This window comes from Mixophyes fleayi, chromosome 6 (genome assembly GCF_038048845.1).
Source record: "Mixophyes fleayi isolate aMixFle1 chromosome 6, aMixFle1.hap1, whole genome shotgun sequence".
Lineage (NCBI taxonomy): Eukaryota > Metazoa > Chordata > Amphibia > Anura > Limnodynastidae > Mixophyes > Mixophyes fleayi.
In genome coordinates, this window is record NC_134407.1 from 58,101,356 (window position 1) to 58,127,390 (window position 26,035).

General features: G+C 38.8%; 1 protein-coding gene across 1 annotated transcript; it reads right to left on the reverse strand.

Moving 5' to 3' along the window:
- Nucleotides 1–3,597: 3,597 nt before the first annotated feature.
- On the reverse strand, nt 3,598–24,403 carry FBXL15 (F-box and leucine rich repeat protein 15). Its single transcript, XM_075216621.1, has 5 exons — nt 24,295–24,403; nt 20,627–20,696; nt 12,820–12,979; nt 9,749–10,251; nt 3,598–4,303 (listed from the first exon to the last, which is right to left on the reverse strand). The coding sequence occupies exons 1-5, from the start codon at nt 24,305–24,307 to the stop codon at nt 4,114–4,116; spliced, it is 936 nt and encodes a 311-aa protein (XP_075072722.1). The 5' UTR covers nt 24,308–24,403; the 3' UTR covers nt 3,598–4,113.
- Nucleotides 24,404–26,035: the final 1,632 nt, after the last annotated feature.

The following is a 26,035-nucleotide window of genomic DNA, read 5'->3' on the forward strand; positions in this document are numbered from 1 at the left end:
TAGGATTGTCTCAGGCTATTTTGTAAAATTGCTATTTCCATGTGCACAGCAATTGAAATAGTAAATTGTATTTTTCTTTGGGAAGAAAGTTTGTCATTGTAAACCTGCCCTCAGCTGTTTCTGAATGCACAAGGCCATGAATCCCAATAGGTGTATGACACTGGAACATCCCAGCAACAGAGCAGTTCAATTACTCTGGCTGCCTGAATCTGCCAGCACCATCACATGTGTTGGAAACAAAAAGCCTTTTATTTAGAGTATGGACTAGCTACAGTGCAAAATACAATACAAAATAATGCTAAGTAACACTGGCATATATATAGATAGACATGACAATGTGTGTGGTTATCAGAGCTTTTAAATTATAGCAGTTTCCTTCTTCTGCAGTACACCCAATTCTTATTGTTTTGGGGTTTTTTTGGGTTGTTTTTTTTGTTTTTTTACTCCTGAAGCCTACTTTTGTGAGGGTTAATAAAGATCGATATACCAAGAAAATCAGGATTGTTAACATCCCTGTTTCAAGTTGTTGATTTATTTTATATATATATATATATATATATATATATATATAAATGTATAGACACATCAGCCACTGACAGGTGAGGTGATTAATATTGATTATCTCATTACAATGGCACCTGTCAAGGTGTGATATATATATCAGGCAGCAAGTGAACACACTCAGTTCATGGCTAGACGACTGGGTCAAAGCATCTCCCAAATGGCAGGTCTTGTGGGGGCGTTCCCCGTATGAAGTGGTTAGTGCCTACCAGAAGTGGTCCAAGGGAGGACAACTGGCGAAAGGGTCATTTAAGCCCAAGACTCACTGATGCGTGTGGGGAGCGAAGGTTAGCCCGTCTGGTCCAATCCCACAAAAGAGATACTGTAGTAGAAATTGCTGAAAAAGTTAATGCTGGCAATGATATAAAGGTGCCAGAACACACAGTGGGGCTGCATTGCTGCAGACAGGTTGGAGACCCCATGCTGACCATTGCCCACCGCTGAAAGTAAGCACCAGAATCGGACCATGGAGCAATGAAAGAAGGTGGCCTAGTCTGATGAGTCACGTATTCTTTTACATCATGTGGACAGTCATCTGCATGTGCGTCGTTTACCTGGGGATGAGATAGCACCAGGATGCATTATGGGAAAAAGGCAAGCCGACGGAGGCAGTGTGATGCCCTGGGCAATGTAAGGCAGGGAAACTTTGGGTCCTGGTGTTCATGTGGATGTTATTTTGACACATACCATGTACCTAAACATTGTTGTAGACCAAGTACACCCCTTCATGACAACAGTATACACTGATGGAAGTTACTTCAGCAGGATAATGGGCCATGCACTTTGACACCCACATACCCTCAAGATACCACTCAGACCTCCTCACTTAGCCTCAGGTCTACCCAGATGTTCCTCACACTCCCCATATGCCCATCAGACCTCGCTACATGCCCCTGAAATGTCAATCAAACCTTCCCCACTTTAACAGACTGTTCTATTAGCTGCTGTTCCCCCTCCTTCCTGCAGAGGGAGACGGGCACATTGCACTCTGTCCTCCTCTGGGATGGTGCTTGGCCTTCCTGCATTGTGCAAAGGTCACGTGACACAAGTCAGCTGCTCCTGTTCAGGCTTATTCTCTGCTCTAAAACAGCAAAGACTAAGTCAGATCTGGAGCAGTCAGCTGCGGGCTTCAGGAGTAGGCTCTTCCGCCCATCTGTTGCCCACCACTTTACTAGATCATTCAAACCTAATTGTTAATAGGTGGTTGTGGCTTACTGCACATTTACATTATTTTGGTGAATAGCTCCTACTGACATTGCTGAATTACTCATGTCATTGGTGATAAAATCATACACAGTTTGATACACTGTACATTGAACACCTTGATTCTCCAGTCATGTCAAATAGAATTACAATTCTTTTTGGTTTTTCAGATCCTTCCTTCTGCTGTAATTTTTATATACCATTTTCATTCATTTATTAGAAATCAATAGATCCTACACACCTCACAAAACAAAGCAATAGTCCATGACCTTTATATCTTGCTGTACGACCTCCTAGTTTTATGTACCACAATAACATTGTTCAGTACTTAATGGAAATATTTATTTTGATGACTTTCTTTAAATAGGGCAAAAATAAAATGTTTTCTTTTTTTACTTTAGAAATAAATACATTTTATTTTTGTTTAGCCTTTTTTCGGCAGCCCACGAAGTGGCTTATTCTGATTATCAAAATACTAAACTAATGTACTGCAATTTATTGCAACCTCCAGTCTGATTGTCGTTATAATCCTTAAATGGAACATTTAGTATGCATTTTTCTTTTATGCTTCGGTCACTGTCTAGTACATTTAGAATCTGTCAATCCACTGTTACTGTTGAACAGCTATGTCCCAATTTGGGTGCATACCTGCTTATGCAGCTTATGTGCATTATTTTCTCATTAGTAAACACCTGATGTAAAATAAAATGTAATAAGTGTCCATACAGAGTGTTGATTGCATTTACAGCATAATTTTTATTTTTATTTTTAAATGTTTATTACCACTGCCTTTTTTTTTTTTCTCACTGTAACTGTGACCATGTGCTGTAATGCTGCAAACCACAATAACTACTCCTACTCGATCATATGTCATAAGTGATGCCCTTAACAGCGTATTATATATAATTTTATTTATTTAGCCATGACTTCTCAGTGCAGCTAATACTGTTGTGTATCTATTTGTATTTTGTGTTTATATAGTTATTTAGAATATTGTAAAGTTCAAATAAATTGAATTTGAAATCACCGTGCTCTGACTCATTTTGTGATTTATTTATTTGTTGTACTATATAGATGAGTTTATGAAGTTTTGGGCACCTGTGTATTTTTCCTTCTGTTCTGACATTACACAGCTGTTTTCTTTTTTTTTTTGCACAATTGCACCTGTTTACAACAAGGAAAACCATATGGCTTAGTGCACCAAGCACCAAACTGCAGGGTACAAAAGTTGATGGAAGGTACTGAATGCAAACGTGGGGGTGTACGTTCCTCACATAGCAACACAAGATTTTTTTATTTTATTTTTAATAAGCTTTAAGGTGACAATAGTGCACATTTAGTGGGGTATTCCTGGTTTAGAGGGTGGCCTTATTCCCCCCACAAAATCATTGTGTTGGTGAGCCCTGTAATTTCAATAGAACAACGTTTGCACTATGCAGGAGAAATTTATACAGGAAAGAGCATTTATGGGAACTTAACTCTAACAAAAATATAAAAATGCATTGGATAAGTGGCAATTAGTCCAAAAATAGGCAGAACTTTGAAGGGACACTTTTACTTTTGCCAGTATGTTCCCACTTGCCAAAAGAGGTCAAATAGACTCAGTTATGCAAAAATAATCCACTCTGCGTCCACATATTGTGGAATGATGTATACTGTGTGTAATCAATGAGATCAACTACATTGTGCTCAAAAATATATGGAACCAATTAACTTTACATATTAACTTTGTACTATACCAACTTATTTTACCATGTTTGTATATTTGTCTTGCAATTACAGGTTTAGCTTTTCATTTGATCTGTAATTGTTATAAAAACTTACACAGGTAAATTTATAGGTAATCCTCTACTTTTATTACATCATATTAAAAGTTGATTAAATATTTAACCACAGAAGACTTTAAGCAAATGACTGAACCCTATACTCACAATCACAAACTATACTGTTCATCTAGTCTGCAACTGAGCATCAGGTACTGCGATGTTAGCTAGAGAATGACACTGTGTAAATATATCTCATCTGGTTCTGCAGTAATAAATAAACCCATCCGTAATGTCACCAGCGGGGCAGTCTGCTGTTTGTTGCTCCTGTAAAAGGTCAACAAATCAAAGATCCTGATGTGCTAATAATCACCATCAACCTCCTTTTGAATTATGGCAGTAAATCTCGGCTGCCTCAAGCCACAAAGTAATGTCCTCTGTCCTCACAGCACCTTTTAAAATGTTTACTGCCGGTATAAAGTCTGGCTGCAGACAGCGTGCCGGTGTGGTGGTGGTGGTATGGGGCTTGATTGCTTTCTTTCAGTGGTGGTGAATGAGATAATGGGTGACTGAAAATGTTATATTGCTATATTTGAAGGTTAATAAATGGTGCAAATCCAACCACATCCTGCAGGAGAACCAGTGCTCTCTGTAAGGGGGGCTCCACATCCAATGTTACGTCTCTCTTCCGCAGGATTCCCAAACTGGATTCTGTCACGTTATGGCAGTGCTTTACTTTGAGGGACTTCAGTTTGGTACAGTACTCTGCCAGGGTCCTACGGGGAAAGAACCTGTTGTTATTACAGAAAATAACTTTCTAAAACCTGGTGTGAAAAGTGTGTATAATGTTGATGCTTATGTTGTACTTTAATGATTGCAAATGTGACACACAAGTACCGAATATTTCAATAAGAAAGGGAGTGTGTGACCTGAAGAGGTTACAATCTAAACATATTACTAGACTAGTACATGCACTACCACTGAGGTCAAAGCATTTACTAATGTAAATTAAATTACCCCAGAGCCCTGCTACTTGCGTATCTGCAGATTCTGTAACACATAGCTGGCAAACAAATTGGATGCACCACTTTTAAATGGTGTCAATGGGAGGTAGGAGGACCAATCACAAGCCATTTTTTTCTTGATTGCGGCTTGTGATTAGTCAATCCCACTCACAAACTTTTCTGCTGGTGTTGTAATAGGAATAGAGGAGCATGGGAGGGGCAGAGTAGTAAATGTCCATAGGTGGTAGTACAGGTTTGTGGACACCTCTTTGTGTACTTCCCTTAGTAAGTTTTGTGTTCATATTAGTGGGTGTAGAGAGTGGTTTTGGTTCTTTTAATTAAGCTATGTTTTCAGTAAGGCAGAACTCATGATTCATCTGTAAACAAGTATGCAAGGTAATATGCATAGAAGGGAAATTATCGACACAAAAACTAAGCCGAAGAAACAATCCCTTGTAGTAGATGACAAAATAAATTAATGCCAAATGTTTGCTGATATAAGTTACTATTGCTTGGTAGGAAAAGGATGGTACAAAAGATTTTCCAATAACTAATTTGTCCTCTCTGATATGTGTTAAGAACTTTCATACACTTTTCTTAAATACACCAATTACCCTGCCCCTCGACTGACATAATAGTGAGGTCCCCGTGTCCAAGACCCCCGCAGTTCTAGCCCTGCCTCAGCTGGTAAATTGGTCTGTTCTCCAGGGATCGACACCCTAGTGCACTCTTAATGAATACAGCGAGCAGTGCAAGTGTTTGGACACCATAACAGCAGAGAGTGAAGCAAGAAATGTGAGGGAAGGAGACAGGAATCCCATGGTTAAGTTAGTCAGGGGGAGGTCGTTTTTTATTAACCAACAAAAAAAAAACAACCAAAAGCAGAATTTTTTTAATGTATTGGAGAATTCTAACTGAGAAGGTTATCTGTTCTCCCTTTACATTCGAGAAGCTGTGTAAATTAAGATTCTGGGGTTATATTGTGAAATAAATCACCAAAAGAAGTTGGTTGTTGAGCACTCTAGTGTTTTTATTTATATCTCACTTACTTTTATACGTTTTCACATTTCTTGGTTTTAAAGAAAAACTTTTTCACCGATCATTGAGGCCTGGTTACAAATAATTATTTTAATGTATTATGCAATAAATTTGTTTTTATATTATTGTTACTAGTGAACTGGAGTGCTTCAAAAATCAACTACTTTTGGTGATTTATTTCACAATATAACCCTTGATCTATATGTTCAGATGGGAGAGCACCCCCTCACATCATACTCGCTATTTGTTTTGGGATGTATCTAGATGAGGATAGCCCAATCCCTTGAGCAGATCAGAACCCTCTTCTCTTTATGTTTAAATTAAGATTCTCTAAGATAAATATTCAAACACCTTATAATTTTTTCAAAGGCTCTATAAATGATTGATTACTCTTAACATTTGAAACATTAATATCTTTCTCCATGAGAGGAACACCGGATTTAAAACCAACACTTGTGTGATTATTTAATGGTCTTCGAAACATCCCATTGTAAGCAAATAATACAAATATTTTGCCTACAGTTCATTGTTGTGGAGTACAAAGAACAGATTTAAGCAGTGTTACAAGGCAATAAAATGCTTTTAACAGGTTTAGGGAACAGCTTCAAGAAATAAACCTCAGCATTGTAGGAGTAGACAAAATTATATAACAGCCTTTCAGTTACCTGGTGTGGTCCTTAACTTTTTTATTATTGACCTACTTACTGTACTTTCGGCTAGGTTAAGGTATAGTGTAGGCAGCCAATGTAACTGTGGCGCCGGCGACCCAAGCGGACCGCACTTGTGCTTTGGATGCCTCCACTGCAGGCATAGAACTACATCTCCCAGCATGCAGTGGGGAGGAGAGTCCTGTGAAGGAGCAGTTACAAACAGCAGTTGGAATTTTGAGGGGGGATTCAGGGAGACGACATCCTGATGGAGGTAAAGAACAGGTGGGGAGTCCTGAAGAATATTGTAGCCTTTTGTGGGACTGATATAATAACAATGGTGAAATGTAGCGACAGAGACGAAGCTTAAAACTGAGAAAAACTGCACTAAAGTTTGACGTCATCTGTTATCTGTGGGAAAGCCTATAACTGTGTGCTGAGGAACCAGCTTTTATTCAAGTGACTACTATCCTTATGCCTAAGAAGAAGAGAAGAAGCGGCAGGGTGTAAATTGTATTCTGCATTGGAGGAAAGAAGGACAAGGTAGCGAGTTTAATCAAATCACCTAGGAAAGAGAAGAAGTGATCTGTGTTTGAATTGCCTATTAACAAACAAAAGATAACTCCCTGGGCGCATAGAGTGGAGCAGGCAAATTGCAATAAAACATAAAACTTTTAATATGTAATCAAAAATACAACTGGGTTGCAACCCTACTCTGTACACAATATATTACACAGATATATGTATAACGTATCAATAGGTATACTGGAGATACCGTAATCCACTGAAACAAAAAAATATGTCCATATATTGATTCCAAGTTAAAAAAGAAACAGTTGGCATATATAGTTCATAACAGCCACAGAGAAGAAAATTTGAGAGAATTCCGGGGTTAAGTTTATACCTGTTGCTGCTGGGGCTAATACAGTCCACTATTATGATGGGCAGCGAGGAAGCCGGTTCCAGTAGAGGCTTTCAGACTATTCAGTTTTCCTTAGCGGTTGGCTAAAAAAGTTATATCCATAGGGTCGTACCAGTAGCACCAAATCTCATGGTAGGAGACTTACCCTCGTATAAACAGGGCTTGAAGGTCCTCCATAGTTATTGGATTTCTTCTGCCTGGCTGTAGCTGGTAACCGTGGGGACGTCGAAAGTGTCCGATTGCTGAATGCAGAAGTTGTGGTCTCTGTGTGGTTATGTTTGCGCATACGTCTTGTAGTCCGACCGCTTGTATGGTGATCCGCTCAGAGTTGAAAACAGAGTGGCGGTGATGTGTGTGGTGGAAATAGCGTAAACCAACGTGTTTCACCCTGGGGCTTTTTCAGGGATTAAGGATCCCTTGGAATCAATATATGGCCATTTTTTTTGTTTCAGTGGATTACGGTATCTCCAGTATACCTCTTGATACGTTATGCATATATCTGTGTAATATATTGTGTACACATTAGAGTTGCAACCCAGTTGTATTTATGATTACATATTAAAAGTTTTATGTTTTATTGCAATTTGCCTGCGTCACTCTATGCGCCCAGTGAGTTATCTTTTGTTTCTATCTATTAAGGGCCGAGCTATCCCTTCAACCCCCTACTCCAAGTGGCTGCAATTTACCGATATCACTATATAGGGAGCACTGAACTCTCTCTCATACTCCTGCCTATTAACAAAGACTGCATGATTGTATACATCTGTCTGATATTCAGTTACATTTGTGTGATATGTGTTAGCAAACTTAAAGTAACTTTGATAGAGTTTAGTGTATGTTACTAGTTGTAGTTATTGTGTTTAGAGCAATATTATAAGTCATTAGAAAGGATAGCGGTACCTCTTAGTGGAATAAAACTAGTGAGGCCTGTATAAATTATGTATTGGATATTAGTTAGTATTGTTCTCAAGTTACCCATAACCATCGTTTGGAGCCAAACAGATATATTTTTTTTTAAAAAAATCTACAAAAACTTTAAAAATCCACGCCTCACTACTAAACGTGCCAGTGTGGCTTCTAAAGACCAGCCTGGTGTAGTAATATATCCATTGTGTGTGCCTGTGGTCCAGTGTAAGGGGTAGAGGGTTCCTCAATCCAGGACACTACCCCACAAAGAGCCTACAATACTTAGACCAAGGTGAAGACACTCTGCGATACTGAATACAGGGTAATAAGTCCATATGTAGACAAGACACACAAAGACTAGTACACACCCTAGCCGAGGAAAGTGGGTGCTACATAATTGCCAGGATATGTCCACTGACTGAGTACAGATCATTGTATTGGAATGATTGTGGTGACATCAAAACTGAAACAATGGGTCAATAATGGTAAGTGGAATAAAAAATCATTAGTCAAGGGGAGGGTTGGCAAGGGGACAGCAGGGGCTGGGACTGACCGAAGGATGGTTCTAAAATGAATGCATTGAGTGGGTTATAGTCATTGTACATTCAGAGGCCACTTTATTAGGTACACCTGCTTGTTAATGCAGATATTTTATCAGCCAGTCATGTGCCAGCAACACCACACATAAAAGCATGCAGACACGGTCAAGAGGTTCATTTGTTACTCCAACCAAACACCAGAATGGGGAAGGATCAGGGATCTAAGTGACTTTGAACTCTCCTAACACACACACACACACACACACACACCTCTGGAGTTTACAGAGAATGGTACTCAAAAAAACATCCAGTGAGCGGCAGCTCTGTGAAAGAAATCCTCTTGTTCATGAGATAGGTCAGGCTGATTCAAGCTAACAGGAACTCAAACAACCCTACATTACAGCACTGGTATGCAGAAGAGCCAATAGGTACTAGCTGCTACTGCTGTGGAATTCCCATATTAGTAATGCAGGCCCACCAGAGCCCACCAGGCGGGAACCTGAATTGACGAGTTCTGTGCTGTACCAAGGGTTACTTATCCATCCTATTCCTCAAGCCAAGCGTTGCCAGCCATTCCCTGAAAAAAGATCTTGCTACAATTTGTGTCTAAGAGCTCCAGCATGTAATGTGGTTGGAGAAGGTACTGCACTGCTGACTGGTATTACCCATATAATATCATTGTCAAGCATATGCTTATATAAAACCAGACATAATGTAGTTCAAATGTCCAGAGGTAGATAAACAGGCAGCTTACATTTTTTAAATGCAGAATTAAGAATACAGCTATCCAAAAATCAAGGAAAAGGTTAAAATGGCTTCCGACTAAATTGGCCTGTGTGTGTGCCCCTACAGTAAGGAAAGTCAATTGTAAGTTCCATACAGCATAGACTGAAGGGCCTGAATAATAATTCTAATTGTACAGTGTTGCAGATGTTGCCACTATATCAATAAAGTATAATGACAATGGCTGTTGTGTCCATTTCACTTGGTCTTAATTAGCTACATGTTTAAATAAGGGGAACATCACAGTATAAATTCTATCAGAGTATGACACATATGAGGTTATCAGACAGACTATCACCGGTCACAAGATCTGCTGCTTCCTCAGAACACTTCCAATGACCATTAGTGGAAATACAACAAAGTGATATGAAAGAATTGTTACCTAATGGATTCGTTCTTCACACGTAGACATCCTGTTAAATCAAAGTGCTCCAGATCTCGGCAATTCTTAGCCACTTCCTCCACAGCAATATCACTAATGTTTGCATTGACGGCCAGTGAGAGGGACCTAATTTGCCTGCTCCTCTGCACCAGGAAACACATTGCATCGTCCTTCAGCTGACGGCAAGCCGTCAGGTCCACCGCCACCAAATGTTTACAGTGATCTGCCAGGCTACGAAGAGAGAGGCAGTCCACCCATTCACAGTGCCCAAGGCATATATTCTGTAAGTGAGGACAGCTGAGTGAGATGGCCACCAATGACTGCCTGGTCAGCTGAACACAGCTGTTCAAATTGATACGAAGGAGATGATGATTCTGGCCAATAACTGGAAGTAGCTCCTTGTCTGTCAACCAATCAGAACAGCTCCGTAGGTCCAGTCTCTGCAACACTGAATTGTGCTTAAGCATATTTGAAAAAGCGCTTTTGGGTAGCTGTGAGCCAAGCTGTAAGAATATACAGTAAGTAAAGAATGAAATATCCATATAGACAAACAAGATACATTTATATTAGCTTTCTTGCAGAACACTCATTAATATGCTTCTTTATAAAGGGTGAGCAGCATGGTTAATATAACACACAAATGTGGGCTTGGGATCCACTAGGTTTCCAGATTTGACACAAGAGGAGAAGATATAAGTGTGTAGCTGTAACGCCAGTAACATTTCTATTACTCTAATTGTTGAAGGTTTTGTCTTCCTGAGACCCCTGTAATTACCGTAATAATCTGGACCTGTAGGGTAGACATAAATCGCTAACTGATACTGTTCAATCGTATTCTCAGCTAAGGAAGTACTATTACAATGGTTATATTAAATAAAATATTTTAGATTGGCGGCTTTAGTATATTCCAAAGAATACAGCCAAACTATCCAAACACAAGAATTTGCTTTAGTAAATGACTTCATGCATTTGGGTTTTAGGTATTACATAACCAACTGACAAGCCACATTACTACAAAGGCTAATTCAGTCTTACATACTAGTCTCCCACAAGCGCTAAATCGTTCAGCAACTGTATTTAAAAATGATAGAGCAATGTATTGTTAAAGAGCCTGTAGACCCAAAATATAAGTTCATACAATATAAAATACTTGTTGTAACATTCCGAAACACATGTAGTGTAAGCGTTATTTTACTACGACAGGACATAACATGCCGAACATGTATGTAACTTTCTCATCCACCACACTGCAAGTGCAAAAACAGATATATTGGAGAGATAGATAATAGATATTTGTAAATTCCCTTTATCATAAATATATAAAAAATATAGTCTATTAAATAGCAATTGTTGATTTGTTTCATGAGTATTTTCAGAGCCCAACCTAGCCTTGTTTGATATTGGATTTCTCTACTATCTAACTGCCTTTGTCAGCTTGGTAGCAATATTTTTCAATCAGCCGTGCCACCTACTGCTCACTACATAAAAGGTCAATGTTTCAAATCTAATCTCGCAGATAAGTCTCTGACTCTTATAACATCTTCATTGATAACCTGTGACTGCACAGATGATGAGGAATATTATTCTACATCTTCCTTTCCAATTACCTTACTGAATAATTATTGATTGAGAGCAGAATGAATCCATGTAATATATTATGGATTGCTTCATATCATACAATTGATTCTACAGTGTGAAGAAATCTGTGAGCTACATTTATCACAGCAACAAAATCCAACTCAATTTGCGAAACAAGGAATTAATGTTAACGGTGAAGAAACTATTCTTTTTTAACTAGTCTTTATTTTTATTATATTTAGTGTCTTGAGAAGGAGGCCCCGGAGGAGAGGTCCGAGAGACAAGTGTGGGTGGGGTTATTATATGATTAAGCAGCAGGGACGGGGCCATGATGATGCAGCGAATCACATCATCAACCCACCCGCCCACTTGATTCGCGATCCGGGGCGGTGTCCGGCTCTTCCGAGAGTCCAGGAGAACTCTTCATGACATTCTGTGAGAGCAGGCAAGTGTGGCTTAGTTTTAGTTTATTTTCTCTGAAGATTTGTCACATTTTTGCACTGGATAGAAGTTTACCATGATATGTTAACAACAGCCAACTCAAGCTTAAATTGGAGGCAACAAACATCCAGCTCAAAGATGAGAATATACCCTTTGTTACCATGACAACTGCATGCTTAAACCAAAAAACTGAATAACAATAAAAGACAGGCGTAACAAAACTCCACTTTAGTGAATTTAGATCTTTACTGTATTAGTCTTAAAATTGGAGGCAAGGATTTGCCATTAAGAAATGCAGATGCCAACAGCAATTTTGATCTAATTCCACATTTGCAACTTGGTCCTATGTATTTAAAAGTATAAGATATTTATGTCTGAATCTATGCGGAAGAAATTAATATAAAATTAACTTATTACAATATATACCTAATTCACATGGTAGACACCAGTCCTGAAAACATCCTTTATTTGAAGCTCACTTGAAAAGCTCCCCTGGTGCCAGTGGCAGAAATACCCCTTTGGTGGCAGATTGCCTCATTTGGCCCCACCCCCTAAACAGCCATCACATTTTCTGACCAATTACAGCAGGGGCGGGGCCACAATTTGACACGATACGCATCCTAAGCCCCACCCCGACACTTTACTATAAAGTTAGATAGGAGTCGGGAGGTTGCCCTGCTCTCCCAGGAGTCCAGGTGGACTCCCAGAAATTTGTGAGTCTCCTGGAAATTTAGGGAGAGTAAGCAATTATGGAATTAAATCATTGGTAGCAAGTAAGGAGTAATCATGCTTTTATAATTAGAGGATGAAATATTTACCTGTGTAACAAGACAACCCATGCGTCTTTTGGTATGTTAATACATTTCACAAATCCCAATGACCTTTCCAAAGAGATTTTAAAACATTTATACATTAAACATTTATAAAGCATGTTGTGTAGTGGGCAGACAAGGTACATGGGATTGAGTCCTGAGGATGCATGTGAATAAACGTAGCACACAGTCACCAATATAGCCAAGCCTTAAGAAAGGATTGAAAATAAATTGAATTACCAGGGTGGAATCAAAGTTACGGCAATTGGCCAGATAGAGCTGGGCCAGGGATTGGAAAGCTTTATTGACCCTCTGTAGACTTATGATGTGTCGCAGAGGTAAATAGGACAGGATATGAGGAACAAGCACATCTTCCCAAGGCAGATCCAACAGGTGGAGGCTGTAGGGGAAGAGAACAGTAAAACATTATATATAAAAAAAATAAAATAATGTAAAGTAATAATAATATCATCATCATCATCATCATCAACAGTCCTGCCTGGCTTTTATTTTCATTATACCCACATCTCCCATGGCTCAATTCAATACAAACAGAGTACATATGCTATGCAAGCATGTTTTACACGTCTCTTTAAATGATACAGCCAACTAGTGTATTACCCGGTATTGTCTTATTAATGTTTGTTCCCAATTGTAAAGCGCTACGGAATTTGCTAGCGCTATATAAGTAAATGATGATGATAGTGTCACTATTTCCACTGCTGCACATGAAGAGATCTAGCCGTCAGCAAAATGCTTCCTATAGTGAGGTACTGCAGCACTGACATCTGCTGGGTATACGTTAGGAATTACACTCCAAACAATATGTGAAGGAAAAGTAAAATACCGTATATACTCGAGTATAAGCCGAGTTTTTCAGCACATTTTTTGTGCTGAAAAAGCCCCCCCTCGGCTTATACTCGAGTGAAGCTGCAGGACAATGAAAAGTCCCTGCTTGAGGTGGCCGGCGGCAGCAGAGTGAGGTGCCGTACTGAGCGCAATGCAGGCTGCAGCAGAGCGGGCAAGGTGGGTGGTGCAGGTGGAGCCTGTGCAGAGTGACCTCTGACATCACGTCACACTGCGCAGAGCCACGTCGGGAACAGCTGAGCTCAGACGCTCTCTCTACTACCTCCGTGGATTACCGTCTTCAGCGTGGAATTAGCGCTGTTGTTTCAAATGGGGATCCCCTTTTCTGTCACCTAGGGTACATCTTAGGAGAACCGCTGGACTTCCCTACCTCTTTGTGGACTATCAAATTTATAAGGTTGGTTTAAGACTGTTTTTATATCTACATTTGTTTTTCTATTTCTCACCAGTATATTAAAAACTGAGCGCTATCATTATTAAGATTTAGCTGCAGTCTAATCCCAAAATCCCCTTGATTTATATTATTATTACTTATTTATTTATTTATGAAATAGCAGCCATCTCCCTCTCTCCTTCATTAGTCTAGCAATCTCTCTTCTTTCAACTAGCCCACATTACACTGTTACATTGTAGTGTGGGGAAGTGATATAGTGTGGGGAGGTAGCACAAGGATATAGGGCATGATTCAGACCTTATCGAGGGGCCAGCATTCAGTAAAGTTATCTATTTTTAATATTTAAAATTTACCAGTAGCTGCTGCATTTCCCACCCTAGGCTTATACTCGAGTCAATAAGTTTTCCCAGTTTTGTGTGGTAAAATTAGGTGCCTCGGCTTATATTCGGGTCGACTTATACTCGAGTATATACGGTATTACATGGAATAATTTTTTCCCTTGCATAGCATATTTAAATAATTTTGAATTTAATTTCGGGTGTTCCAAATACAAGTCTGCAAGCTACAACCCTGAAAAGCATTTTCTATCCCCCTCCTTTCCCCCACTTAGAACTTGTTCAGCTTTATTACAGAGCATCATTTTTCTCTTGGTCTTAGGTTGACAATGTCATCTTGCCAAGAAGAGAAACGGCAAATCCAGAAAGAGAGACACGGTTTTCTTTTTTCTTTATTCAAAGTACAACATGTATTCCAAACAAAGTGTGCAAAAACATAATTTACTTTATGCGGATTGAAGTGTAATGTAATTTGCATTCAATTCACAGAATAAGCACCTGATTTTTACAAGAGCAGCAACATATGATACACAGAAATGAATCGTAGCACTGAAAGACGATTCTGAGGTTGTGCAGATTCCGTGATTGACATAGACACACACTGGTAGCTACATTCTGAGCGGTGAGACGATTATTCTATTTCAAATACTATACAAGGACTGGCATGTGATTTTCTATTTTTATTCCACAATGTTTGCGAACAAAACTGAAGATTTGAAATAACAGATTTAATGACATTGGGTGGTGACATGTACTCCTCCATACACACACTATGGTTATTTACCAACAGTGCTCAGAAATGTAAATCTACTCTATACTGCAGACATTTGCTTTCCCTGTATACAATCCAAAATATATAATAAATATATTTACTATTATTACTTATGTCTGGATATTTTCACAGCTCTGCTACTAGTAAAACAAATACTAGAGAGAATGTTTTATACTGAACGTTTATCTATGTTATACTTTGACCCACTCATTTGGTGAAGTACAGTACTTGACAAAGCCGATTACAAGAGATATACAATCACATACAGGGAAATAGGGAAGGAGTTGGGTACTACAAGTGTGTAGAACAAATAACATTATTCTTCTGGAACAGCAATCAAATCAAAGATCAAGTTTATATACAATAACTATTATTATGTATCACATTTTGTCCCATACAACTAAAAGCTCTGGATAAAACTACAGTAGAAATGTACATAGTGAATACTAGACTTGGCAATAAAAAAAATAAAAAATAAAAATCTATATAGTGGTTAAATTGTCACCATTATTTTAAAACTCTCTGACACTTCTTTTTAGGCTCTCAGGGGCAAATACAGGTTTTTGAAGGCCCCCCGCCCCCCTTCAAAAAAAATAAAAAAAAAAGAGAAAGAGCTGCTGCGCATGTGGCTGCGCATGCACAGCAGCTCCATTTCGGCGATTCTGAATTGTACAGCAGCCGCGGCGCTGTCAACGAAGGGCCCGCGGCAGTGCTGTATTTGTAGTACAATACAGCACCGTCGCGGACGCTTCTTTAACAGCGCCGCGGCTGCTGTACAGGACTGTTCGTTCGTGGAGGGAAGGGGTTTCTGGAGAACCAGAAACCCCCCCTGCGTGCGCCCCTGGCTCTGATGCTATAATATCAACAAAAATAGACATCCTCTTGTCATAGTCACAATTAAAATAGTAAGGCTGGGTACACACACTACATGCGTTTTCTATAACTATTTTACCAATGACTGATAGAAAAAAAAAAGTCCCGATCAGCATGCCAATTCCTGCGTACACACTAAACAGGTTTTACATCATTTACCTTCAGATCTGTGCTCTTCATCTGTCATAACCATCAGTTGAAAATATAATGACTCTGCACACTCCATAGAGATCTATGGACACTTCTGGTCCTGAGTGCATATACACTGCAACATTGGAACAACATTGTTCTATCGTTGAATGACATGAGTTTTGTTTAAAAATCCAATCAAATGATACGATCAGCTTTGGAACGATAACCATCCATCTTTGCAGCATACACACTTATGTGATATCAGGTCTAATGGTCCTTTATCGTTTGAATGGCCCAATAATCTTCTGAAAACACTGTAGTTGGTACCCAGCCTAAGTCACATGACCGTTATCACAACACTGATGCCCAGACCAGCGTTTTCACAGCTGTAGCGCATCCCCCATAACAGGGAAATACTTTCACTTTCAATATTGTGTGTCACTAAAGGAACTAATAAATCCAAATAGAAGACTACAACGTGACATAATACAGCCCTAACATTAATGAATTAAGTACTATCGGTTGGAAAGGTCAATATGCAAACAGCCAATTAGAAGTGGCTGCATAAAGCTGCTGGTGTAACCATCATCATCCTCCTCATGTATCTTTACACCAGGCCCTTGGTACCAGCGTAAGAGACATCTCCTAAGACGCGTACCTGGGGATGCTTCAGAGTTTATTAGGTCGCGTTTCCAGGGGGCATACTTAGTGTTCTCAACTAACGCTAACCCACCCGTGTTCCACCACTCCAGGAGTAAGTGGCTGCGAATCTAAAGCATAAATCTATATATAGACACATTTAGGCATGCATGTGCAGTACGGGAAAGCGTACACCCCCACATGCCCCACGAATGGAGGTATGTCCAACTTTAAAATGTCATGAAAATACAGAAAAACCAAACAAACAAAACAATGCTAGATCAGCAAGGTTCTGCCTTCCATCTCAGTGGGTCTTTACTTACACACTGTAAAAATACAGTAATGGTCAGCAACCAATCAGATATTTGGTTTCATTGTCTATCCTGCGAACAATCCACTAAAGCTTGTGGTTTATTATTTATTAGTTGCTCTGGGTAACTGCACATTTGCACTTTGTTAAATAACCCCCCCCCCCCCACGTGAATCAGCCTTCACACAATCTTATATAACTATAAATTAATCAAGTATTATGAGCTTCACACCGATTACAATTTAGAAAGAAATACAGCAGACTTGTAACACCTACATGTCAGAATTTATGAGTTATATTCCCACCAACAATGCCTCATCTGCCAATTCATTAATTAGTCTTTCAGCGTAACATTGTCCCCAAAGCACCGATTTCAATTAACTGGTTTTATTTATTAAGCGATGGTTTCAGTGATTTATTATCTGCCTACAGTTAAACTGGAGAACAGACTATGACAGTAAATGTTTATAACATAAGCACTTTATAATTCATTTTTTTACTTTGAAATACACTTAGAATATTTACAGGAAGGTAATTATACTTGGAATTCTAGAAATACTTCAGTTGAGCTTCAGCTAAAATGATTAAAACCACAGAAAAGAATTGTTCCTTTGTTTTAAAGGAGGAGGAAGGGTCAGAATTAAAACCATGCACCACAGTAAAAAAAATGTTGTGCATCGGACCAGTCTTATTGATAGATTAAAGGCAACTACAATTGTAAAATAAGTGGGAGAATAAGGTTATTATTTAATGGCTGAAATGGGTCTGATAGGAACATACAATATAAATATGGGATATTACGACTGGATGAATCATGATAGAAATGTACACTTTTGCCCATTTTTCCTGTGTAATTTAATTAAAATATAATCTATTTCTCTTTAGGCATGATCACAGAAAAGTTACTTTCATACTAAATAAAATGTACAACACACCTGGTGTTGGGGAAAAAAAATGTTGTTCAGAATGTAACCAATGCAGTAAGGAAAACATATTTAAATTTCAAGTTTGGCATTTCTAAAAGCCAAAACAAAGGTCTTTGACTCATTTAATACTACGATTTTATGTTAACAATCAAATCAAACCAAGAGTTTTACAGCCATGTTGTCGTGAGCAATGACTGTAATTTCGTACTCACTGTTGTGGATCGGTCGGAAGTTTATACACACTACACAGCGGAAACGAGATTGGAACGAAAATATTAAACGGTACGACCAACCAAATGAGGCGAGAATCGTCCTTTTGGGCAGACTTTCGACCATCGTGTCACTGTACACACTGACCCGACTTTTGAACGAGCAGTCGTATGTCGGCTGTTTGAGCCGATTATTGGACGAAAACAGTGTAGCGTGTACCCAGCTTAAGGAGGTGTTGTTCAGACAGTTTTCCTACCTGATCAAGTTTACAACCTAATTTTTGATAACACATGATTACAAAGTGACAAAGTCCCAAGGAGTCAACACTGGACTTTAAATAAGGATCTCCAGAATGTGAATGTTATACACGTATCACCCTAAAAATCGGAGATGCTCTTTCTCCACAACACTGTACAGCTATGGTGAGATCTGTTATTTCTGTACCTCACAACATGTCATAGAGAGGTTTCTGAGGGAAAAAAAAACATTTCAGCAAGGACATCACTACCTGTTATGCTGAAATAATATGTTATTGTGGTTATAAAAGGTTCAAAAACTATCATTTATTTATATAGCGCCACTAATTTCGCAGCGCTGTACAGAGAACTCACTCACATCAGTCCCTGCCCTCTTGGAGGAGGGAGGGAGAGGGGGAGTGGGAGAGGGAGGGAGAGGGAGAGAGGGGGAGAGTGAGAGAGGGACTAGGGTCAATTTAATAGCAGCCAATTAACCTACCAGTATGTTTTTGGAGTGCGGGAGGACACCGGAGCACCCAGAGGAAACCCACGCAAACACGGGGAGAACATACAAACCACACAGATAAGGCCATGGTCGGAAATTGAACTCATGACCTCAGTGCTGTGAGGCAGAAGTGCTAACCACTGTGCAACCGTGCTGCCCCAAAAATAAAATAAAAAAAGGATATATAGATAAAAAGAGGGTTAATTATATTCAGTTGTTTCCTAATAACTAAGTTCTTAAAAAGTATCAATTTAAATCAGCTGAATCCAAACTATAGATTATCCAGGGTCAGCATAATCTTATTATCCCTTTAGTTAATAGGTTTCCAGATCTGCACATGTAAAATATACAGCCATCATTCTTAGTGCACATTTCTTTCTTAACCCATTTATGTTCCAGAAATATGGTCCTAGCGGTCCCTGGATACCTATTGCTTCGAAGTTTGCCCGTAACCACCCATGCATGAATTTGGTGAAATATAAAAAAATGTAAAGACAAGTGATTGGTGAAAAGTGCAGGGGGAATTAAAATTAGAAGATCATGATCTGTCAAATATATATACACTATATGCAGGGCCGGATTAACCATAGGGCTAACTGGGCTACAGCCCAGGGGCCTCGGGCATCCAGGGGGCCCTTGAAAGTGCTCAGCAGCAGTATTGATCGGTCGGGGGCGGGGGCGCCCCCGGCGCGATCAGTGCTGCTGAGCACTTTCACTGCGGTCCTTCCCCGGCACGCTGTAGTCTCCTTACTGCAGCTCGGATCACGGGGGGGGGGGGGGCCCTCACGGGGGATGGAGGCCCCCTTAGCCCTCCATTCCTTTAATCCGGCACTGACTATATGGATAATAGTATTTGGCCACACCTGTTAATTATTGAATTGAGGTGTTTCAATCAGACCTGTTGCCAGAGGTGTATAAAATCAAGCACCTTGTCATGCAGTCCCCATTTGGAATACAAAATGGGTCGTTCTGTAGAGCTCAGTGACTTTGAGCGTGGCACTGTGATAGGATAACATCTTTGCAATAAGACTGTTCGTGGAATTTCAACCCTGCTGGATATTCCACGGTCAACTGTAAGTGATATTATTAGAAAGTGGAAGCGTTTAGGAACAACAGCAACTCAGTCTCAAAGCTGAAGACCACGTAAATTCACAGATGGGGGTCAACAACTGCTAAGGTGCATGGTGAGTAGAAGTCACCAACACTCTGTTGATACAATAGCTGAAGAGTTCCGAACATCCACTGGCATTAATGTATGCTTCCAACTTTGTGGCAACAGTTTGGGAAAGGCCCTTTTCCATTCCAACACGAATGTGTCCCAGTGCACAAAGCAAGGTCTACAAAGACATGGTTTGAGGAGTTCAGTATGGAAGAACATGGCTGGCACGCACACAGTCCGGACCTCAACCCCATCGAGCACCTTTGGGATGAACTGGAACAGAGATTGTATTTGAACACAATGTTATTACAGTCCCTGCTGCTGTAATAGTCAAGCGTCAAATATATATATATATATATATATATATATATATATATATATATATATATATATATATATATCAGCTTTACTAAGTATATAACTGTATATATGAAGAGAGCTGAGAATCACGGACCACCAGTCATTACCCATGTCTTACAGCCTGTTCCCAAGACAATGAGTCCCTTGTGTCATTCTCAATTGCAACGAAGTTTAGCTTTATGTTCACGGAGGGGAGTAAGAGGCTTCTGTGCTACAATCTTCCCAGTGCCATTAATAGGAAAATAAATAAGTCATTTGTATGACACATTTACCTCTCTTCAACCCAGTGATTATTTATTTAAAATTGTACATCAAATATTACAACTTACCTGCAGCTGATCTTGTTATTGGCCATCTTGAAGGTAACCGTAGATTTCTGATATGTATTATCTTCGCTGCCTACATAAAATTAGACAGATTTGATTAACTTCAACTTCAGTATTACATCCAAACAAATACAGGCTAATCTCTGTAAACCTTCCAATCTTAGTACCACTTACTTTCTCTAATCTTTCTGATCCTATAATTTATGCGTGCTACATCTAATATTTCAGATTCACATTTATTATCATCCATCTTACACTTACATTATCTTCTGTAAATGTTTCTTGTGTCTAATATGTCCTACATGGATTCCCACTAGTTCCTTTTCCTTAACAAGATTACTTCTGTAATACTGCTATTCTGACCATAAGAGATTCATTACCTCACTCTTCTACTACCATATATATTTGACCTGAATAGATTATAGAATATTTGATCTCAATTTCACACTGAGGGCGAGAATCTATTCAACAGGATGGTATGGTAAGTAATCTACACACCTCTATGGGTGTGAGGAAAAATGAGTGAGGATTTCTTGACAAACATCTCCACGGACTGGTTTGCGTTGGATTGAACCCCTGTGATACTCTTAAGATTTCAAAACAGCAAATGTTTATTATCTGTGTACAAATTCCTGACTTTGTTATTTGTTACACTCTATAGCCATCTTTTACAGGCATAAGCAACCTGTGATTCTCCGGCTGTTCAGAAATACAGATCCCAGCATGCTCTGCCCGTCTGGGAGTTAGATCACAGCATCTGAAGAGCCACAAATTGCTAACGCCTTATCTCCAACATGTATAGTAGCTGATGGACTTTAAGAACAGCTGGAGAACACGGCCTGGACTGTACTATACAACTGGACTGGACTGGCCTACAATGTACAACAGAAGAAATCTACTAATGTTAAATAGCCTTTAGACCTGTTCTGCAATACCTGTTTCTCTACCTTTTAGCTCCCATATCTGTAACCTTCCAGTTATTATTCCACCAATACTAGTACACTGCATGCCAACATTAGTCAGAATCAGGATGTGTAAAAGTCATATATCTGGTAACTGATGGTGCAAAGCATGCACATTGTCAGGAACAATCTGCTCCTACTCTGCAAAGCACTGTTTAGCCACGTGACTTTACATTTCTAGAAAAAACTAGACCAATATAAAAACAGTGATTTGTGAAAGTAGAATACATGTGATTGCTGTCACAATTAAATCTGTTTTAATTGTTTGTTTTTTTACAAAATAAACAATTAAAACAAATGAATACAGCACATTGTTAGTGAGCTCTGAATATAAATATGCTATTTGAATTCCATAAAAACATGATACAGCATATGTTTCCATGGTACTGTCTGCATCTAAATGTACTATATAATCTTCTAATCCAGGATGTCTTGTCATTATATGGTATTTACAGATATGGTTCTTATATTGCTGTTTTATTTATGTAACAGTCCTGAAAACTGTATTCATACTACATACTAAGTATAATCCTCTTCTAGACTGGCCATGTCATCTCCACACTGGTACCTAAATGACTGTATGTCAAATCAAGTTTTGTAAAAACTACAAAGATATTCAAAGAGGCATATAATACAAATAACTTAACTTAAACAAATCAGTTAAAAAAATATTAAAACCAATTTAACACAAACACAGTGGAATATATTGTATATATAACAAATGTATTTAAATAAAGTTATCATTGTTACATTTATAATGCTCTTATGGTGCTCCATGAATTGATACACAATAGCATATAGTTTTGTCAAATATATTACATACTATTTAAATATTGAGGATACACATGATTATAATTATGCAGGACACAAATCTTCCTCTGGTGGTAGAATATAGTTGGAATATTTGTGCACACCTATTCTTCTCAACATAGCCACAGCAACAGATTTCATTTCAAAAGAATAGAAAAAACTTTCTAGGTCAGAATACTAGCATGAGTGTTTCATGTACTATTCGAATATGGCAATATTATAAAGGACATACTATTACGGGGGGTGGGGGCACTTAATGAACCCCCAGTACCTATCAAAACATATACTTCTGAACCATAGAGATACTAATAATCTTCAGTTCTCCAGCATGGAACTCCCAAGATATCATGGAGCCCAGCAATGCTCCACTGTCAACCCTTTCTTGGTATCCAGCTAAAGCCATTATATTTGAAAGTCTGTTTCACACTGAGGGCTAAGATTTACTAAGCTGCGTGTTTGAAAAAGTGGGGATGTTGCCTATAGCAACCAATCAGATTCTAGCTGTCATTTTGTAGAAGGTACTAAATAAATGAAAGCTAGAATCTGATTGGTTGCTATCCCCACTTTTTCAAACCCGCAGCTTAGTAAATCTAGCTCTGAGACTTTTACATATCAGAACTTCAGCTGGATAATGTGGCAGACACCGCTGCTTGGCTGTAGGATCTTCCTGTGTGGAGAACTGAACACTACTAGTGTCTCAGCCGAAATGGACTAAGAGATACATTTGAATGCTTCCATCTAATAAATCTTTTAAAACTACATATATTTACAGATATTATGGCATTCATCATATAAGAAAATGGTATTAGGATTGCTACTTCTTCTAAAACAAAACAAGTGGTTCCTTTCTTCTACAATAGACTTATTATTGTCTCTGTGCTGATCTTTCACTTTCTTCCAGAAAGCCACTGACTAGATGGAAACAGATACCAAGATATTCAGTACAATGAGCAAGTAGAAATGTCATCAGTCCAATATTTAGGACAAGGACTACTAGGAATACCACCCCTAATGTCCACAACAAAGGACAGCAGAAGTTGCTACATCTTAGATAACTAGCCTGCAGCCTAGTTTATTAATATGGTCACAGAACTCTTTAGTGGCATTTAATATATTCAACAATGTACAGTGCATTATACATTTTACATATGTACACCTAAAAAATAACTTTGCATCAATTATAGAGTTCATATACCATATGTGCATAACTTGCCAACCTTGAGTGACAATTGCTAAATGCAGACATAAGACACTGCTATTTATGCAAAATGACTTTTGAATGCAAGTATTTTTTTTATAATTCAAACACTATCATCTTTAATAAATCTCAACTAATACAGAATATGGTATAAAACACAGACACAAATGCAACCCATGACAAACCAAGGAAAGCAATACTAGACAGTAGATAAATCTAAAAAAAAATAAACACTGTCAATGATCACAATGTTATAAACTGGATTATACATGGAGCAGCAGCAACTAAAAGCGTGCCCTTCTTATTCCATATGTTACTGTAGCATAAATACTGCAATACACTATAGAACAGATATTGGCACTTAAATCCCCATTAGATGTATCAACGATGTGAAAATCATTAATACACAATTTTTTAAGCAAGAAAAACAGCATTTTACGATGAATTCCCTGTATTTTACTGCAAATTCTGATGCTGGACAGTGGTCTCATGCCTCGCAGTGATGCAAGGAAAACATTTTTTAAAAAAAACCCTGACACTGTCTCTGGAGGTCAGGAACAGTAGTCAGCTATATACATGGAATCACTATCATAGATTACTACAATAAAGTTGAATACATGGCGATGGGCAAAGTACAAATGACACCGTACTGGAAGGCACATGACACACAGCAGCAATCTATATAGCAATAACATACAAACCTCCTATATACATGCAGCTGCCACACTGCGACCTCCTCCTGCCCACCTCTCCCTGTCTCCAAGCCTGCTGTCAAATCTGCCGGTTTCCCATGGCAACGGCAGGTGACGCAGACCATTCACTTGTCGCAGAATTACTACGTCATGCCCCCGTACTGCCGCCATCTTGGTGAAGGCGGAAGAGATGGCAGTGCTGTATTACGTGTTTGTAGTTACACAAACGGGATATGTTTCCGTTTTTGTTCAGGTGCTTTAACCAGGGAACGAAGCATACAGTTGTTTAGTTCTATAGCATGTTTCATTTCATAAAGTGGAGAAATAATTGTAAATAGAAAGGAATTAGTTCTCTTCAGAAAGCATGCACTTGTTATACGCATGACACCAATTGTTTGTTATGAGCCAACTATGGTAAAACAGACTTCCACAATGGTTTGCGTTATAAGGAGAAATATTGATATTGAATTAATTTTATTTTGGAGACTTTAATTAAATTAATAGATCACCTATTTACCTTCTAGCAAAGCTATATATACACATGCACTTTTCTTGTAAAATTAAAGACTTGAAGGATGAAACATTGTATAATATTCACCATCTATATGTGAACTGACATGCACACAATACAAGTTTCAGCTAGGTATAGATCTCCTTAGACACAGTAACACAACTTTTATACACTGCACTTATACCCCGCAACCATAAAGGACATGATTTAAAGTTGGTTTGTAAGTCCATTGGCGCAGCTTACAAATGTGATTTGCGACACTGTACGTTACACAGTTTACACCCATATTTTGAGTTGATCGTATTTAATACATGTATCTACTTGAACTTTGAGAAGCAGGTCAGGGGCATTCACATCTAAGTTCAGTGCATTAAGAGCGTGAAGGCGCAAATCAACCATGCCCCTTAGAAATGCATTCTCTTTTTGATTTACATTTTAAGATGCATATGTTTACGCACCCCAGAGACCTGGTGCAAGGACCTACATATATATAATATATTTTAAAGATGTAAAAGTTCACCTATCATCAGCTATTTATATAGTGCCACTAATTCCGTTGCGCTGTACAGAGAACTCACTCACATCAGTCCCTGCCCCGTTGGAGCTTACTGTCTAAATTCCCTAACATACACAGACCAAGCAAGACTAATGACAATTTAATAGCAGCCAATTAACCTACTGGTATGTTTTTTGAGTGTAGGAGGAAACTGGAGCACCTGGAAGAAACCCACGCAAATATGGAGAGAACATACAAACTTAACACAGATAAGGCCATGGTTGGGAATTGAACTTGATGCTGTGGGGCAGAAGTGCTAAACACTAAGCCACCGTGCTGCCCATATCTTAAGATACATTCAATTAAAATTACTGAAATGTAACTGTATAGAAGCATTTTTGGGTGTTTGCAAAATAAGTATTTTGACATTCAGCTCTAATTCAGGCCTAATGTTTCTTATTACCTGCTCACCTGTTTGCCCTAACACACTAGAGCACTGAAATTCTCATTTAGCTTTGAAGCAAATCCAGCTAAAGGGAGAATATTTGCACCTGGACAAAGCAAGTTTAAACGCAAGGATTTTTTTGTTTTTACGTAAAATGCTGGGCAGCTTTATTTTTCCAATGCGATTTAGGGTTGAGCTAGGACACGCCCTCCTCCAGACATTTTAAATTTGCACCCCTCTGCAGCACATCATAGTTCTTTACTCCTAAATGAGGCCCTAAATGCAAAGAAGAATAGGT

Excerpts from the sequence above, each read along its gene's own strand:
- FBXL15 (XM_075216621.1), bottom strand. Across the intron at positions 10,252-12,819 it reads GTAACTTTGATTCCACCCTG|CTTGGCTCACAGCTACCCAA; the intron begins GTAATTCAATTT and ends ATATTCTTACAG. Across the intron at positions 4,304-9,748 it reads GTGAAGAACGAATCCATTAG|GACCCTGGCAGAGTACTGTA; the intron begins GTAACAATTCTT and ends CTTTCCCCGTAG.